Below are 20,538 nucleotides of genomic sequence, written 5' to 3' on the forward strand. Positions count from 1 at the left end.
ATAACCAGAGTTTGATCCTCGGTGGGTGTGTCGCCGAGAGAGGAAAAATGGTTAGAGATGTGAACGGGTTGGTGGTGTACAGGGGGCTTCTGTTTAGGACTACGCTTCCTCCTCACAGTCACCCAGCCGGCCTGCTTTCCCGGCTGCTCGGGATCTGCTGGGGGACAGCTAACGGCGGCTAAGCTACCTTGGTCCGCACCAACTACAGGGGCCTGGCTAGCTGTAGGATTTTCCAAGGTGCGGAGCCGAATCTCCAATTCACCCAGCCTGGCCTCCAAAGCTACGAATAAGCTACACTTATTACAAGTACTATTACTGCTAAAGGAGGCCGAGGAATAACTAAATATTTCACACCCAGAGCAGAAAAGTGCGGGAGAGACAGGAGAAGCTGCCATGCTAAACCGGCTAAGAGCTAGTAGCTGCGCTAAGCTAGCGGATTCCTAAAAACAAAGTGAATAATGTGTAAATAATTTAGAGGTGATTCAGCAGAGGGAGTGTTTTAGTTAAGGCACGTGAAGATTACACTGTAAAACAAATCGTTATCTAGTTATCTAGATCAATCTAACTACGCAGATTAAACAGCTAACAGATACAGCAAAACACCGCTGTGCTCCGGAACAGGAAGTGATACAATACCGCAGTGAGAGCCAACCACCAGTAGAGGCCTCATGAATGAATGAGGTGTTTGACTGTTTCAACTTTTAAAATAAGTTAATTGTTTTGTTGTGGCACAAAGCACCGGCATTCTCTAGTTCAGGCTGAGAAACGTAACTGGAGGAGAAAAACCACCGAGGGACTTGCTTTAAAAGATTACGTTTCTTCAGCCACGACACGGAATTAAAGTATTTTCAGACGTTTTCCAAAATCAGGACGCTTTATGGGGATAGGTTTTCATCAGGCTGTGATAATGAATCCAACTGAAAGGAACAGGTAAGATTAAGACCTTATACGAGGTCTGTCCATAAAGTATCGTACCTTTTTATTTTTTTCAAAAACTATATGGATTTCATTCATATGTTTTTACGTCAGACATGCTTGAACCCTCATGCGCATGCGTGAGTTTTTCCACGCCTGTCGGTGACGTCATTCGCCTGTGAGCACGCCTTGTGGAAGGAGTGGTCCCGCCCCCTCGTCGGATTTTCATTGTCTGGAAATGGCGGAATGAAAAGGACTTTTTTTCAATCAGAATTTTTTCAGAAGCTGTTAGAGACTGGCACCTGGAAACCATTCGAAAAATTTATCTGGCTTTCAGTGAAAATTTTACGGGCTTCACAGAGAATAAGGACTTTAACTACAGGTTTAAGGACCCCTTTAAAGGACGGTCGGTGCGCCGCGCTGCGAGCTGCGACGATGCGGCACAAACCACTGGATCATTTCTAAGCTGATGGCTCTGTGGATACGAGACCGTCGTGTGCTCTTTCTCTGGTTATCACAAGACCTGGACATCAGCCATTTTCCGGCAGATTTCACTTTTAACAAGAGATTTTGTCATGGAAAGCCGCGCGGAGGGTTCGCGCGTCACGACCGATTCGCTGATGAAGCGAGACAAAGGAACACCTCCGTTTCGGAGTGTTAGAGGACAAGTTGGGACATGTCTATCTCGGCTTTCAGTGCTTACCAGTCGAGTGAGTATAAAAGAACTTGTGGAGAGCTGGACATGTCCCAACTTGTTCTCTAACACTCTGAAACGGAGGTGTTCCTTTGTCTCGCTTCATCAGCGAATCGGTCGTGACGCGCGAAGCGTCCGCGCGGCTTTCCATGACAAAATCTCTTGTTAAAAGTGAAATCTGCCGGAAAATGGCTGATGTCCAGGTCTTGTGATAACCAGAGAGAGCACACGACGGTCTCGTATCCACAGAGCCATCAGCTTAGAAATGATCCAGTGGTTTGTGCCTCATCGTCGCAGCGCGGCGCACCGACCGTCCTTTAAAGGGGTCCTTAAACCTGTAGTTAAAGTCCTTATTCTCTGTGAAGCCCGTACAATTTTCACTGAAAGCCAGATAAATTTTTCGAATGGTTTCCAGGTGCCAGTCTCTAACAGCTTCTGAAAAAATTCTGATGGAAAAAAAGTCCTTTTCATTCCGCCATTTCCAGACAATGAAAATCTGACGAGGGGGCGGGACCACTCCTTCCACAAGGAGTGCTCACAGGCGAATGACGTCACCGACAGGCGTGGAAAAACTCACGCATGCGCACGAGGGTTCAAGCATGTCTGACGTAAAAACATATGAATGAAATCCATATAGTTTTTGAAAAAAATAAAAAGGTACGATACTTTACGGACAGACCTCGTATTTACTTCGTGTGTGAATGGTTTTAATATTTGAAACCGTCTGGTTGCATGAGCAATGCAGCTTTGAGCCAATCAATGGATAGCGTCACTGGACGTATTTCGAGTTATGAGTAACTTAGAATAAAGTGTGTCAACAATTGCATAACTTACTTCCAACTTATGTCCTGCATATGTTGAGTGTACGAGGCATATGCTGCTATACGTCAAAATTATTGTGCATGCCAAAAAAGTTTTCAAGGTACTCAGCGTATTAAGCGTAAGCGTGCTTCACTGTGCTCTTAACTTATACAAAACATATGAGACGCACACCCACGTATGCCAGCGTTTTTAATACAGTTGGCATACACTGGCTAAATCATCAAGGTGTGACAGGGGTGTTACAAACCCAAATCAAAAAAGTGGGGATGATATGGAAAATAAAATGAAAAACAAACAGATTGATCCTTGCATTTATTTCGAATTGTTTCATTGCAGATGGTAGGAAACCAAGATATTTCATTGTTTGTGTTTTTTGTTTTTTTCCTCATTCTCCAAAAAATCTCTATAAGGGACAGGTCAGGACAGCAGAGAGGCCAGTCATGTATCTATGCCCTGTTCTTCTGCAGTCATGCATCTCTAATGTGTGTGCAGAAAGAAGATTTGCATTATCTTGTCGAAAAAAAATGTAGTGAACATTGATGCACCAGGTTAATAAAAAAAATAAATAAAAAAAATAAAAAAAATCAGTTTTGCCTATATAACATCCCATAGAAGTGTTTGCCACCTTTTGGATGGTTGGTGGATGCCGGTTGGATTATGAAAAATTATGAACAGCTGTGTTACTTGCAGCCCTGTGACAGACTGGCATCCTGTCCAAAGTGTAACCCACCTCGTGCCCTATGACTGCTGGGATAGGCTCCAGCTTCCCCCGACCATTAATTGGAGTAAGCAGTTGAGGGTGTGTGTGTGTGTGTGTTACTTGCATGTTGTTTGTCTGCCAAATGCTGAAACACTGAGCATGTTGTGTGCTTGTCGGTGCCCTCTGCCCTTCATCTCAGCATCAGTTAACACGTTAAACTTGCAATCAGGGGTGCCAAAAAGGGGAGAATAAGGAGAAGGATTCTAAAGGGCCCATGATTGACAGGGGCCCAGAGAAGCCCCTAATACAATTATAATACTGAAAAAATAATATGGGGGTGGCCCAGTAAGATTTCTTTTCATGGGGCCCAAAATCCATGGCGACACCCCTGGAGGCCCCAAATACAATTATAATACTGACAAAATAATATGGGGGTGGCCCAGTAAGATTTCTTTTCATGGAGCCCAAAATCCATGGCGGCACCCCTGGAGGCCCCTAATACAATTATAATACTGACAATATGGGGGTGGCCCTGTAAGATTTCGTTTCATGGGGCCCAAAATCCATGGCGGCACCCCTGGACGCCCCAAATACAATTATAATACTGACAAAATAATATGGGGGGTGGCCCAGTAAGATTTCTTTTCATAGGGCCCAAAATCCATGGCGGCGCCCCTGGACGTCCCAAATACAATTATAATACTGACAAAATAATATGGGGGTGGCCCAGTAAGATTTCGTTTCATGGGGCCAAAATCCATGGCAGCACCCCTGGAGGCCCCAAATACAATTATAATACTGACAAAATAATATGGGGGGTGGCCCAGTAAGATTTCTTTTCATGGGGCCCAAAATCCATGGCAGCGCCCCTGGAGGCCCCAAATACAATTATAATACTGACAAAATAATATGGGGTGGCCCAGTAAGATTTCGTTTCATGGGGCCCAAAATCCATGGCGGCGCCCCTGGACGCCCCAAATACAATTATAATACTGACAAAATAATATGGGGGGTGGCCCAGTAAGATTTGTTTTTATTGGGGCCCTAAATCCCTGGCAGTGCCCCTGCTTGCAACTCCCAAGGAAAAACATTATACCCATTATTTAGGCAAATATGGGACAAAATATACAACAGAACAGGGAAGTAAAATCAGTCAGAATGGATAATGCAGATTAGTGGCAGCTAACACAAAACTGTTCTGGAACATTTCCAAATCTTTGCAACACCCATTTCGAAAATTGTTCTGGAGTCTGCATACATAACAAGACATTGCATGCTGTGCTGACACCTGCAAACACTTCCACCTACTGCACGATGCGGGAATGTGCGTCTATATCAAATTATGAATTTCATATTTCAAAGCTACAGCCAATGCAGGGTCTGGATGTAGATAGCTTCATGTTGTTGTTTATGTTTAGATCTAAACACGAGGCTTTTCTCTGTAATTTAGGCCTATACTAGCCAGTTTGTGGCCCTCATCATGTTTGGCCTGATGATGAGTGAGGACAGGTTGTCCCTGCAGCAGAGAAGATTGGAGATCATTAACGGCCTCCGGCTGCTACCAGGTCAGTGTGTTCGCAACCACCATCTTCATTCTCTTCATCTTTAGGCTGGGGCCCTGCTAGACACAGATATAATGATTATTTGACATTAACACTTTGGGATGATTTTTGAGCCATCATTGTCTTTTTAACCTGCATATTAGAGAAGTGGCCAAGGCTGCCCGTTTCCATTTACACACCTTGCAGAGACTAGGCCGATCCTGTCTGTGGTGAATTTAAACTGTTTTGCCCTCCTCAACTGAATACAAAAATTGTATTGTTTTCTGTTTTACCACATAAGTGTATGAGATTCCTGTCAATTATTCCGAGTACAGCTGCTTGAATTTTAATTAGAACTAGGAGATTTGATGGCATCACACTGGTTCTGGCCTCCCTTCTTTGGCTTCCTGTGAAGATGAGATTTTTAGCTTTTGTTGTTGGATTGTAAATTTCTGAATGATTGTGCGCGTCGCATGTTATGGAACATGACTTCAAACACACTGTTTTGTTTTTTAATGTTATAATCAGTATACGATCTTAAGTTATTTTAAATAAATTTATTGGGTATTTAAATTATGCATTTTTTCTATTTGCACTTCATTTTCTGTTTTTATGTTTTGATGATCTTTGATCACCTTGACCAAAAGTCCTATAAAAATAAAGTTGTTATAATTATTATTAGGAGTTGTAGCACCTGTGGGCATGAAGGAAGTAAGAGCTACAACAATCAGTCATTTGACCCCAGTGGCCTTGACTTTCACCCAGAGGACTGATCTCTGGCTGACCTTGAAAGGCCCCAATTCGCCAAGCTGTGCCACATTTAGTCCAAAAGGGTTTGAAAATCAAATTCCTTGACCTTGACCAAAATATATTATTCATGGGCAATTGTTTTAGTCAACCTTTACTGATATTCACCTTTGGTGAAAATCAGAAACAGACCTGAGAGAAGAAGGCCAACAAACTGATAGGCAGACGTGACCATGGCCCCAGTAACTGGCCTTTGGCAAATTTAACCTTGCTGGGCAACTGTGGAACTTTTGGTGCAAATCAATACCACTTACATTTTGATCTTTGACCCAGTAACCTTGACCCCAAAGATTGGCCTTTATGACCTTTGGCAAATTTAACATTGCTGGACAATTCCAGAACACACCTCGATATGTACGCCTAGTTGGTGGAAACAAAAGTTGGAAACTTATATTTGGATTTGCGATCCCAGTGCCCTTGACATTTTCCCAAAACAAAACCTTTAAGAGCAATTCTGGGCTTGACCTTCATCCACATACCAAATTTTTTGGAAATGTGGCAAAGGATCAGGGAGGGATACAGGGACGAACAGACAGACAGATGTTGCAAAATTTAGTAGTAGTTGTATGTTTGTGTAGAATTGATGTTGGTAAATGGACTGCATTTATATAGCGCTTTTCCATCTGCATCAGATGCTCAAAGCACTTTACAATAATGCCTCACATTCACCCCGATTGTCAGGGTGCTGCCACACAAGGTGCTCACGACACACCGGGAGCAACTAGGGGATTAAGGACCTTTGTGCAAATTAACCATAGAATACTCTTCAGTTTGTTAAAAACCCTGCATATTTTATGCTCCTGCCACTATAATGGATACTTCCATCTCATCATGATGCTTTCTCCTCCTGCTGTCCTAGAGCTCATACAACAGGTTCTGGCTCTGAATTCCAAGATCAAAGCCATTGCTAATGAGTTATACCAACAAAGGTCTCTTTTGGTCATGGGTCGAGGTTTCAACTATGCTACCTGCCTCGAGGGGGCGCTGGTAAGTCAAAAACGCTATTGTGGATTCTGTCAAAAACTGCAGTAAACCATCAAGGAAATAATGTGTAATATTTCTGCTGCTCTGTCTTCATTACTAAGCTAATAATTTCTATCACAGAAAATCAAGGAGATCACATACATGCACTCAGAGGGGATCCTAGCTGGAGAGCTGAAACACGGTCCTCTGGCCCTAGTGGACAGAGACATGCCAGTCATCATGATCATCATGAAAGACTCCTGCTACGTTAAGTGCCAGAATGCTCTGGAGCAAGTCACTGCCAGATCGGTATGCCCTGAAAAACTACACCACAAGATAGTAAAATAAATTTAATTTTCTAGGTTAATGTCATACAGCTTCAACTTTATTCCAGAGCCTCTCGGATAAAGTCAGTGAGATGCAATAGCGTGCACGTGCAAGGCAGCGCAGAATATCGTCCTCATACTCAATCACAATCAATGCATTATGTCAAATGATGAACTCAATTTATGAGACTGAATGTCCGGTTGTGCCCATCTCCGCTTCAGGGTCGACCAATCATCCTGTGTTGCCAGGACGATAAAGAGGTGACAAAGAAGGCCTACCAGACCATTGAGCTGCCACATACAGTGGACTGTCTGCAGGGGATCCTCAGTGTCATCCCCCTGCAGCTCCTGTCCTTCCACTTGGCTGTGCTGAGAGGAAAAGACGTACGTAGTTAACATGGCTTCTGTTTCCCCCCACAAACATCTATGCAGGTTATTACTGTAGTGTAAATGAGGAAAACACAGATTTGTGTGTGTGTGTTCAGTTATATTTTCAGCAGGGAGGTATATAAACAGCCTCATTCCAAAACTTTGTGTGAGGTATTTTAGTTGCAAATGGTTTGCTGTATTTTCTGGAGTATAAATCACATTTTTTTTACTTTTACCAAAGTACAAATAACATGGAAATTAAAGGGAAATATTACATAGATAATCATTCACCTTATTGAGGTTTCAAATCTCGCAAAAGCCCATAGAGTTTGCTGCTCTGCGAGATCTCATTAACATTAAGAACTGCATTGAGATGCTCTGATCAGGCTGCAGTTTAGCCGCAGCACACGGACAACAGCATTAACACTGCAACATAAACCTCTTTGTATATTGTACCTAAAACTCTGGTGAATATATTGTCTGGGTTTTTAGATGTTGCTATTGTGTTTGTTTTATGTAAACATGCGAGAAGCTCAGGTTGTTTGTCCGTTATTTTCAATGCGAATCGCTGTGAGCTACGATCGTGAACTTTGCTCTTTAACGCCATTATTGTCCTTTACAGCACTGTTTGTGCTGTTTGTTTCAGAATAATATACGAGGTCTATTAGAAAAGTATCCGACCTTATTATTTTTTTCAAAAACCATATGGATTTGAATCACGTGTGATTACATCAGACATGCTTGAACCCTCGTGGGCATGCGAGAGTTTTTTCACGCCTGTCGGTTACGTCATTCGCCTGTGGGCAGTCTTTGAGTGAGGAGTCGCCCACCCTCTCGTCGTTTTTTTCATTGTTTAGGAATGGCTCAGAGACTGCTGCTTTGTTTGATCAAAATTTTTTCAAAACTGTAAGGCACAACTGAGTGGACACCATTCGATAAATTCAGCTGGTTTTCGGTAAAACTTTTAACGGCTGATGAGAGATTTTGGTCTGGTAGTGTCGCCGTAAGGACGGCCCACGGTGCCTGACGGCGATCTGCGCTTCGAGGCGGCAGCATCTCACCATTTCAAGTTGAAAACTTTCACATTTCAGGCTCTGTTGACCCAGGAAGTCGTCAGAGAACTTTCAGAAGAAGTCGGCATGAGGAGTTTATTCGGACATTCCATTGTTAACTGACATTTTGTAAAGAAAGAACGTGCGGGCAGAGTCGCATGTTGGGCCGGACCCGACTGCGGGGGGTCGCGACAGGAAAAACACCTCCATTGGAAACCTTAACGGGCAAGTTGGAACATGCCCAAGCTGTTAAACAATTTGTCAGTTACTCACTTGTTTAAAGCCATCAAAAGCCACTTGAATTTTACAAATGGTTTTCAACACGGAGGTGTTTTTCCTGTCGCGGCGCACACAGATTCGCCGAGTCGTCACGGAAATGACTCGGCGAATTTGCGCGCACGTCTTTCATTACAAAATGTCCTTAAAGAGTGGAATGTCCGCATAAAGTCCTCATGCCGGCCTCTTCTGAATCTTCTCTGTTCTCTCACGACGTCCTGGGTGAATTAAGCCTTAAATTAGGATGTTTTCAGGCCGACGACGGCACGACGTCCCGCTCCGTGGGAAGTCCTTACACCGACAGAAACACCCCATAATCTCTCATCAGCCGTTAAACTTTCACTGAAAACCAGCTTAATTTCTCGAATAGTGTCCACTCGGATATTCCTCACAGGTCCAGAAAAAATGTTGGAATTCAGTTTGTGTTGATTAAATTACATGCAGGTTAAACATAGCAGACACAGAATATTTGGAATATTTGTTTTAGCAAGTTTTTAGGATTTCATGCAGCAGTCTCTTATTAACGTGATGAAAAGCATAAAAAATTACATTTTGGTTGTATAATGTTCATTTGCAATTGTTGTCATTGGATTTCTCTATGTTGTTTAGACTGCAGCGACTGTCTGGCGCGCAAGGGATTATGGGATATCTCAATAGGGCGAATTTAAAAATATCCTGAATCTGCATTTGGCTCAAAATGTAATCAACCTTTCCTTGGTCCAAGATTGATCACCACACCAAATTGTATTGAAATGCATTCAACCTGTACAACCTAAATGAGTAAGTCCCTTCAGCTGCTCCCTTGTTCTCACTTGGGGTTGCCACAGCAGATCCTAGGTGCATCCGCTTATTGATTTGGCACAGGTTTTACACCCTTCCTGATGCAACTTCACATTACATGGAGAAATGTGGCAGGGGTCTGTTTATTGGGTTTGAACCAACCTTCTGCACTAAAACCAAGCACACTAACCACTTGTCCACCACCAGTAAAAATGAAGGTGAAACACAAAAACTACTTTAATGCCTGCCAGTAAAGCCTTTATGTGTTTGAAAATTTCAGTCTATATGAGAGTGAATGTCTGTGCAGATGTACCTTTAATGGCGGCTACATCACCACTCTGTGGTAGTCAGTGTGTTTTCAGTGTGCCATGTTATTAGTCAGAGGACATTCAGACTAACAAGCCACATTCTCTTTTTCCAGGTTGACTGTCCCAGAAACTTGGCCAAGTCTGTGACTGTGGAATAATGACAGTTCACAAAGCACAGCACAGGGGAGAGAAGGCTTGTTGATCTCAAGTGCAATTGTGTGTGTGTGTGTGTGTGTGTGTGTGTGTGTGTGTGTGTGTGTGTGTGTGTGTGTGTGTGTGTGTGTGTGTGTGTGCAAACTGGTATAGGTTTGAGTGTCAGTGAGGGGTAAAGAAAACAGACAAAAAGGGTAAAGTATTGGGTACAATGTCTTTTTGTAACAGAAATGTGAAAACCATCTACAGTCAGCCTCATAATTATTTTGGACAGTGACCATTTTTGTCATTTTATACCACGTGGCGGTGCCAAGGGGGGGCTTAAGCCCCCCAATAATGAGCCAAGCCCCCTCAGCCCCCCCAATAATTCTGCCAATGTGAATTGGTACTAAATCTTTGATATAGATGATTTATGTAAGGTTGATTCCATGCATTGTCTTGAGCACCATTTCAGTGAATTCATTTGTATACCTACACTCAACAAAAATATAAACGCAACACTTTTGGTTTTGCTCCCATTTTGTATGAGATGAACTCAAAGATCTAAAACTTTTTCCTCATACACAATATCACCATTTCTCTCAAATATTGTTCACAAACCAGTCGAAATCTGTGATAGTGAGCACTTCTCCTTTGCTGAGATAATCCATCCCACCTCACAGGTGTGCCATATCAAGATGCTGATTAGACACCATGATTAGTGCACAGGTGTGCCTTAGACTGCCCACAATAAAAAGCCACTCTGAAAGGTGCAGTTTTATCACACAGCACAATGCCACAGATGTCGCAAGATTTGAGGGAGCGTGCAGTTGGCATGCTGACAGCAGGAATGTCAACCAGAGCTGTTGCTCGTGTATTGAATGTTCATGTCTCTACCATAAGCCGTCTCCAAAGTCGTTTCAGAGAATTTGGCAGTACATCCAACCAGCCTCACAACCGCAGACCACGTGTAACCACACCAGCCCAGGACCTCCACATCCAGCATGTTCACCTCCAAGATCGTCTGAGACCAGCCACTCGGACAGCTGCTGAAACAATCGGTTTGCATAACCAAAGAATTTCTGCACAAACTGTCAGAAACCGTCTCAGGGAAGCTCATCTGCATGCTTGTCGTTCTCATCGGGGTCTCGACCTGATTCCAGTTCGTCGTCGTAACCGACTTGAGTGGGCAAATGCTCACATTTGCTGGTGTTTGGCACGTTGGAGAGGTGTTCTCTTCACAGATGATGCGAAGGAGATGTGTTGCACTGCATGAGGCAAATGGTGGTCACACCAGATACTGACTGGTATCCCCCCCCAATAAAACAAAACTGCACCTTTCAGAGTGGCCTTTATTGTGGGCAGTCTAAGGCACACCTGTGCACTAATCATGGTGTCTAATCAGCATCTTTATATGGCACACCTGTGAGGTGGGATGGATTATCTCAGCAAAGGAGAAGTGCTCACTATCACAGATTTCAACTGGTTTGTGAACAATATTTGAGGGAAATGGTGATATTGTGTTTGTGGAAAAAGTTTTAGATCTTTGAGTTCATCTCATACAAAATGGGAGCAAAACCAAAAGTGTTGCGTTATATTTTTGTTGAGTATATGTGCAAGTTTACTGAACTTGCATCATTCTAAGTGATGTGTGTGTGTGTATGCATTGATACCACATTTTAGAGGAGCACGGGTGACTAAAACATATACCTTGGTATTTATAAAGCAATTACTATATATTGTTCATTTTGACACTTTGTGGAGCTCCTCCAACTTTTACCTCAGCCCCCCCAACAGACATTTTCTGGCGCTGCCACTGTTACACCACTGCAATGGAGTTTGAATTGAACAATCAAGATGTGTTTGTAGTGTCGACTTTCAGCTTGAGTTCAAAGGGTTTAACAAAAATAAATAAATAAAATAAAAAAATCAAATGAACTATTTAAAAACTCCATGGTGTACAGGGGCAAAATTACAAAAAAAGGAAATGTCCAAATACTTATGGACCTGACTGTACAACACTGCTGATGAAGTGCCAGTGGCCTTAAGGCTGTGATAAGTGTTCCATAAGGAAATAAAAAACACATCCAAAGCAACATACTGTGCCTCTTTCAAATTTTCAGTTGAGCCAAAAATGTACCAAGTTAACTGACATGAATCAATATGTTATATTGACATGTTTACAGCCGTGCAATATTGGGACCAAATATATATTATGAATGTACACAATCCTGGTGAAAGTGGATTTTTTTTTTTTGTTTTAAACTGATGGCTTCTGGACTCTTTTTCATATTGAGATATGTGGGAATTAAACATGTATTTTCTCTTGACTTATGGAAAATATTTTCTTAACTTTTTTGTTGCACACATGTGATTATTGTGCCTGATGGGGTTACAGGATGGACCAGTAACCCTATGATTTTTTTTTTTTTCTCAAAAGGTACAAGAAGGAAATTCCAGTCTATCAAACATTTGCATTATTACTTGATACTTTTGATGTTTTGCTATTATATCTTCTTCTAATTCCATTAACATTTAAAACATTTTTACTCTGTCACAGAATTGTGGCATCCATTGTCAGTTTGCGCTATGGCATGAACCCTTTCCCCAGACATGTCTGATTTCTTCTTATTTATATCACAGAATTTGCATTTTAAAAGACATTCAAGACATTTATTTAAACTACACCCACATCCCGAAAAATATACCGTGAGTCTTATTAGTAATTTTCAACTATTTGTATGGTTTATAATATTAATTATTATAATCTGTATTTATCTGATTTTATTTTAAAGGGGTATAAGAGATGGATTTGATTTTTTTCAATCTGTGATTGTATTTTATACTGTATATTTTTTATAGCAAATAGGCACTATCAATCAATAAAAGAACATTCTAATGAAAATGATCAGTTGCTTTTCTGTTTATTTCTCCTTTCTTACAAATTGACATAATGACAACACACTAACTCAAATATATTTTTTAAATCTGACATAATAAATCAAAACAAGCATTTTACTAAGTCTGCACTATCTCTTTTCTCCATCCTCATAAAGGAAATTATTACATCATGACAGATTACCAATTATATCTTAAATCCCTTGGGAGTTTGATTCTCGTGTGAAAACATGATATTTACAATTACAAACACCAGGGGACTGTACTACGAAGTGGGGTTACTGGCTTATCAGGGTAACTTTGGGAGTAAGTTGATGACGTGTGGAGTAACTTCCCGGTTAACCCATACTATGAAAGGTGGATAGGTTTTGACCGAGGTATGCTGCCACGGCAATTTACGCTGTGTGCCAAACCTGCTCTGAGCAGGTTATGTTCTCGGTTAGCTTGAGGTTTTCGCTTAACCACTCCCTTTATAAGTACCCGCCCATCCACCTTCAATCACTCCGAAAGACAATGCTGGCCTACCTGGATGAGCCGTTTGATATTGGGCTTGATATTGAATTGTGAGGGTCTCTCTTTGCAGGGCGAAGGCTTTTAAAGACTGCCAGAATCTGCTGACATACCCGGACGATATTCTCCATGAAAGATATAGATTATCAGCCAAGGGAATTTGTTATCTTTGTCATCTGATCGGGCCAGACGTCTGTAACATCACCCATCGTAGCAATGCCCTGATGATCGAGCAGATAATGTGCCTTGCACTTAGATATTTTGCCAGTGGACAATTTATGTATTCCATCGGTGATGCTGAACATCTGAGCAAGAATACTGTATGTCATATGATTCGCAAGGTAGTACTTGCTCTATCTAAACTGTTGGATGCATTTGTTGTTTTCCCTGGCCATTTATCCGCAATGCAAATCAAAGAAGGGTTCTATGCAAATCGCGGGTAATTTGTTGTGTGGGCCGCCCGGAGAGGAGGTACTGCTGGCCTACGCCAGAGGGCGCCCTGCCTGTAGTCGGGTTTCAGGCACCAGAGGGCGCAGTTACTACCCAGGAGCCAGGACTGACAGCTGTCAGTAATCATCATCACTGCACCATAAAGCCTGGAGGAGACCCCACATCTCTGCCGAGATATCTGTTTACCACAAAGGTAACCTTTTCAGCCTCTCTGTGCCGTTTGCACATATTGAATGCTAACCTGTTTGCAGTCGTCACCTACCGTAACTAACAGCTTGGAGCTGGTGTGTTGGATATTTGGAGGAGTCGGCGATTCCGCTCCTAAATCTCTTCGTGTTCAGTAGGCACTGCATGAACTGGTTTTCCTGCTACCTGAGAGTGAAGGACTTGTCACTCCAGAAAGAACTGAGTTTGCTGACTGCTTACTGGGTGTCCACACACCCACCATTAACCTGTTTTTGTTCCTGCCAGCAGTACCGGATCTGACAGCTGGAAGCAGAGGCCACCTGGGGACTCGTGACTTGGCGGCTTCAGTATACTGCAGGTCTTCGTTGGCGGCGGAACCTTGTGGGCCCCGGCTCTTCTCTGGATAGGCGTCTCCTACCCTCGGGCCTGCCCACACGTCACCTATTGTATTTTGTGATCGACTGTCTAAAAGCAGTATTTGACCTGTTGTGCACATTTGCCACAATAAATTGTATTTATTGGATTATCTATTGACCGTTCATTTGCGCCCCCTGTTGTGGGTCCGTGCATTACACTTTCCCCAACATAATTACTAATATCAAAATAGGTGTAATACATGTCCAGGCAAAGTGGGGCTTATCAATAATTTCTCCTAGGTTTCCCAAGAGTAATAGGAGCCATTGATTGCACGCAAATCCCAATCAGTGCACCCCTGGGAGAGCACGAGGGCGATTATGTCAATCGCAAATCTTTTCACAGTATTAATGTGCAGGTATAGCCGTTCTATTCGGGCTATTTCATATACCCATTATCGTGTAGTCCGCTCTAAGCTCACCTTCTTTTCACTTATTTCAGCCACATAAGGGTTGCTTTGGTTTGGGTGATTTTTCTAAATATTCTAATATACAATTACTATAATTACATATTTCACATTGTTTTTCTCCCCACATGGGGCTGTCCTGTTGGATAACCTTCATTCCAAAGTGATATATGAACTATGTTAACAGAACGACCATTAATGGCTTTAAATCCTTAGATAGGTAGCCTATTTAGGAAACATTAAATTAACCTAACATTTATTAGTAGGCCTATGCCCACTTCTGAATCGTGTTGCATCTGGGCGTAATTAATGAAGAAGGTCATTATTTTACACATATCAGACATTCCACAGGTTAATCATCTGTAACAGATTTGGAGAACAATTGAATTGCACTTAAGCATTTACCCGATCAGCAATATGTTGCCAACAAGCCTGTCTTGCTTTATTGGCAGACGATGTGTTCGATTTCCCCCTTAACGTTAATTTAAATTCTTCGTAGCTCCGCATAATAATCGTGCATTCTTCTCCGGTAAAGTAAGGTGACCGCGCCCATCATTGAAAAAATGGTGACGTGTGCTGCACTGCCCCTTTTATGTGAACACACAAACTCCAATTAGGTTAACACAGGTTCAACAAATCAACATCTTAATCAGTGTCGTAGTACCGATTAACACCACTTGAGAACACCAGGTTTTGTCAACCCCGGTTTAAGAAGTTAACCCTGGGTTACATCTGAGTAAGTTAACCCGCTTCGTAGTACAGGCCCCAGGTATGTGATTTTTATTATTATGAGTCAGAGATTTTGCACAGGGCAGCATGGATTAGTGGTTAGCACTGTTGCCTCACAGCAAAAAGGTCATGGGCGATTCCCACCTGTGGCCTTTCTGTGTGGAGTTTGCATGTTCTCCCTGGGTTTGTGTGGGTTCCTTCCTGGTGCTCCAGCTCCCACATCCAGAGACATGTAGGTTAGTTGGATTGGAAACTTTAAATTGTGCGGGTGTGTTTGTTTGTTTATATGTGGCCTTGTGACAGGGTGTACACCGCCTCATGCACAATGACTGCTGGGATAGGCTCCAGCCCGTGACCCTTAACTGGAGAAACCTGTTGAAGGTGAGTGACTGAGTGAGAGATTTTGGCACAAGTTAGCCTCTAGAATGTGCACCATCAAACACTTTATTTTTATTTATGTCCTTTACATAATGTTGATTTGACACACAATCTGTCGTGCAATTTAAACACAGACACAAGAAAACTTGATAAGTAGATTTTTGTTATTTTAGCATAACTCATCTTCTTTGTCTTTTCTCCCATTTAGGGTCATCACAGCGCATCATCCTTCTCAATCTCACCCTGTCCTCTGCACCATCTTCTGCCACACCAACCACCTGCATGTCCTCCCTCAACACATCCATAAGCCTCCTCTTTGGCCTCCTCTTGCCTGCCCACTCCATCCTCAGCATCCCTCTCATGTACCCCATGTTGCTCCTTGGCACATTTCCAAACCACCTCAGTCTTTACTTTTTCCTAATCCTGTCCATTCTCGTCATTCCCAAAGAAAATCACAGCATCACCAGCTTTGCCACCTCCAGCTATGCCTCTTGTCTTTTTGTCAGAGCCATCAGCTACAAACCATACAAAATGTTTGTTTGCATGACAAAAAGCTCAACCAGGTGAGCCCCATTCCACCATTCCCTAAAAATAAATAAATAACTGGCTGTGTCCCTGTACACTATGAGACCACTTACAGCTGTCTCAATTCAGTTTATTCACAATATAGCACAAAATCATACCATAATTCGCCCCAAGGTACTTCACAAGGATAAGGTCTAACCTTACCAACTCCCTGAGCAAGCACATAGGCAACAGTGACAAGGAAAACTCCCTCAGGCTTTTTTTAGGGGTAGAAACCTCAAGGAGACCAGACTCATGGGTGTGGCCCACTGCTTAGGCCGTTCTAAAAAGATCAAAGATCAAATAAACAAAGGGCAACAAAGAATTTTCAAACATGCAAAACAAGAACAGAAAAACGTCTGATAAAAGTAAATTTACAGTTTTACAAGTTGTTGCCTCCTAGCTACACTAGCTATGTATCCATCATGTAATAGGTAATATACTAATAGAAGTTAGTTGATGATTGGTCAGTTGATGGGCCATGTGATGGGTGGGATCTCTGATACCACTTCTTTTTGGAATCTATCTATCTTGAATGAATGAATGAGAAGAGAGAGGCATTATGAAAAAGGAAACTATTTTTGTAATAATTTAGTTGAGCATTTCAACAGCAATCGTAATATTATTAGAATTAACATCATTTTTAAAAAATTATAATTGTGGTTAAAGATTATTTAAACTATTGTTTACGCACGATTGTGTGAAAACTCCCATGTTTGAAAAAAAAATGCAATGTGACCTTTCTTCCTCTTCTTACTTTTGCTATTACTGCTCATACTACCACTAATGTTATTATTATATATTATTATGACTAGTACTGATAATAATAATATAATAATAGCCCTTAATTGGAGTAAACGGATACAAATGACTGACTGACTGAAATTTATTAAAGATAACTGCAAGTGTGACTCAGACACCTTTTAAGCAGCAGAAAAGTAATGAATGATTAAATACTTTTACCACTGCTACTACAACTACTACTATGAATAATAATAATAATAATAATAATAACAAAACAGCAATGAAAAAAGGAAAATAAGGTAATTATTTTTTTTCCCAATTCAATATATGAAAATGTAACAAAGAAAAGTTTGATTCAACTTCAGCCACGAAACTTTTCCCCCACGTAGCACGTTGCGTGATGACGTCACTCGCGTGCCCTCCGCTTGTTGTGGCGGCGTCGTGTATTCCTCCGCACCGTCACTGTGCGCTGTCGAATTTTGGGGACATCCATCCGGGATTGACAGCTGGCTCAGACGGTGTCATAAACTTTTTGAAGCCTGGGTTTTTGTCTTATAGACGGAGGGAGCGTGTCTTCTGTGTTTTCGATGCGCGGGAGTGCTCTGGGAGCGGCGACGGGAGAAGGTAAGTCCCGCCGCTGCGCCGCCGCCTCCGCTCGGTCCGAGCTGTCCTCAGCTCCGGCTGCACTACCGCAGAGCCCCCGTCAGAAGTGAAAAAGAGGCGAGCAAGGCCCGTTGAGCCTGCAGCCGGACAAACAGTGTAATTCCGCCGGGTCGGTGTTGCTGGGACTTGGCTGAGGCGGCTCATTGATATGGTGGTGGTGCGGCCGTGCTGACTTCATACCCCTCTGTGGATTTTAAAGCACGCACGCTGGCTGTGGAAATTAGTTAGTTTTTAGACCGATTTGTTTTTTTCTTTTTCCACTTAACGTACCAACTATTCGTTGTACAATTGTATTCTGGTCATTTTGGTGCCCAAAACGAACCATCTGGTTGGCTCCTCTTGTTCTCCAAACCCAGGAAGTCAGAAACAGCTGTCCATCCAGACACACCATCAAATGACAAATTTACGATTTTAACATCCTTACTGTTATATTGTTACCAAAGGACTGTCTGAGCGCTATGCTCTTTTTTATTTTTTTTTAATGGGACAAGCCTTTTTCCCTCTACAATTTGCTGACTAGGAAGTCAGTGGGTATCAATGGTGCACCTGCAATAGAGCTCTAAATGAAGTAACCTTTATTTTCTTGAACCTTAAAAATTGCATTATGTAGTTATTAATGTATTTTGGGGAGCGGTTTTGTTAAGTTTTTGCGAGATTTAATGTGAATAATGATAATGAGGCTGTCCTCAGAAGTACAATTTTTGCGTCATATGCTCTTTCATTTAACCCCTTTATCGCCTACCCTCAAATGAGACTACGGTGCCCAATTCTGCACCAGACAGACAACTAAGAAGCAAGGTCCTTCATCCCCAAGTCGTTCCTGGTGTGGAGATGAGTAACGCATGGTAGCATGCAGACATCAGTGTAAGTCAGAGATGAAAAATCTCCACTTTTTGGTGGATTTCCACTTTTTTTGCCAGTTGGCTGGGTCATTTTTGAGATCAGTGCAAATCTGTTGTGTTGTAAGTTCCCCTTATTTGTATCTGTATAATGTTATCTAGGTCAGGCATCGATTTGGACATCTCACTCCCCAGGCCTGAATATTATTGAAGGTCTGTGGTGTGATTTTTTTTTTTTTTAAGCAGGCTGTCCATGTTCGGAAACCAACAAACCTGACTGGACTGGAGGTGTTTTGTAAAGAAGATTGGTCCAAAATACCCAACCAAATCCACTCACATTGGAAGCTATAGGAAGCGTTTAGATACTATTTCTGCCAAAGGAGGATCTACTAAATATTGATGTATTTTTTTCTGTTGGGATGTGCAAATTTATGCACCTGCCTAATTTTGTTTAATTATTGCACACTTTCTGTAAATCTGAGAAACTTCATTTCACCTCTCAAATATCACTGTTTGTCTGCTATATGATATATTTAACTGAAATTGCTGATCCAAACAACCAATGATTTATAAAGGAAAATCATGGAAATCATCAGGGGTGCCCAAACTTTTGCATACAACTGTGCATTCTGAAATGATTCATATTGTAATACATGGCGATGCTCTGGATAAGTTACTACAAATATCAGTAGAGATGAGAGTACAACTTGTGTGCTACCAGGGTTGTCTAATATTATATCAGATTATGCTGATAATTCTGCAGACAGTAGGGGAAACCAGGGCACGGTGAGTCACGGGGCACAGTGAATCAGTAGCTGTATCTGCAAGACTACATATATATTTGCAGCAGTTATGCCATATTTTTATGCATAAACATACCCCTTATAAATTAGTATTTTGTTTTTGGATATATTAAGGGTAAAACTAAGTGGCAAGTGAAGTCAGTTTTTTCGTATCAAAAGTAAATTTTGTGGATGTCAGTGTCTTTGTATTTATTTCTCACAACAGAGGAAAGACGGCCCAAAAAAATTGTATTAGTTAGAAGACTACCCCGTCCAGCTGAGAGTATGTGTTATGTCTTCTCCAGACTATCACCTGTTTGATAACATGACTCGTGTGTCACATGCACCTTGGGCACAGTGAATCAGTCAAGAAAGTGATTTACTAAGCCCAGTATCAAGTCGATGACAAACATTACTTGTTGAAGCTTATACATTTATTTTTCCATAAATTATTTCTATAATTTGTGGAAATGGCTGTGGTGAATACCTACTTTAAGAAAAGGGAGGCGCACAGGGTAACCTATAAGAGTGGAGGAAGGTGCACACAGGTGGACTACATTCTTTATAGGAGATGCAAGCTAAAAGAAATCAGAGACTGTATGGTGGTGGCAGGAGAGAGTGTCGTTAGACAGCATAGGATGATTGTTTGTAGGATGACTTTAGAGGTAAAGAAGAAGAAGAGAGTGAGTGCTCAAGAAAGGATCAGATGGTGGAAGCTGAAGGAGGAAGACTGTTGTGTGAAATTTAGCGAGCAGGTGAGAGAAGCACTGGTTGGAGGGGAAGCAATTTTGGACAACTGAAAAAGTACTGCAGATGTGGTGAGGGAGACAGCTAGGACAGTACTGGGTATGACATCTGACAGTGTGTGTGTGTGTAATTGTGAATGACTTCAGAACATGTTTCACACTATTTTTCCAGTAATTGCTGTAAAAAGTCTAATAATTCAGCAGATTACAGCCACATTTACTGACTACAATCATAAGTATAATTTATTAATGAACTCATATTTTGTAAATAGGATGACTAAAGCCTGCTGAAATTGCTGAAATTCTAAGTTCATTCATTTATTAAATAAATTTACAAAAATACATATTTTAAGTATTTTATTTTGGAGAATTTCGGATAGATTGGAGTAGATTTATCCACAGGCATTGCCCTATTCATAATAAAGATGAAGTTTGAAGTTGTATAAAGCAGAAAAAAGTAAAGGAAAAGAGGTCAAATGTGCTCATGAGTTCCAGGAGTTATTTTTAAGGATAATCCAGGAGGATAAGAGATTTTCCACAGTAA

At 41.7% G+C, this 20,538-nt stretch overlaps 1 protein-coding gene across 1 annotated transcript in view; it reads left to right on the forward strand.

The window, feature by feature from the left end:
- The window catches only part of LOC117520098 (glutamine--fructose-6-phosphate aminotransferase [isomerizing] 2-like), a 70,625-nt gene extending 60,737 nt beyond the window's left edge, over positions 1-9,888 (forward strand). The window contains 5 exon segments of the mRNA XM_034181396.1: positions 4,582-4,696; positions 6,339-6,466; positions 6,584-6,751; positions 6,991-7,152; positions 9,667-9,888. Of these exon segments, the coding sequence (XP_034037287.1) occupies positions 4,582-4,696; positions 6,339-6,466; positions 6,584-6,751; positions 6,991-7,152; positions 9,667-9,711 (618 nt within the window). The 3' untranslated portion in view covers positions 9,712-9,888.
- The last annotated feature ends 10,650 nt before the right edge of the window (positions 9,889-20,538 follow it).

This window comes from Thalassophryne amazonica, chromosome 11, assembly GCF_902500255.1.
Source record: "Thalassophryne amazonica chromosome 11, fThaAma1.1, whole genome shotgun sequence".
Taxonomy (NCBI): domain Eukaryota; kingdom Metazoa; phylum Chordata; class Actinopteri; order Batrachoidiformes; family Batrachoididae; genus Thalassophryne; species Thalassophryne amazonica.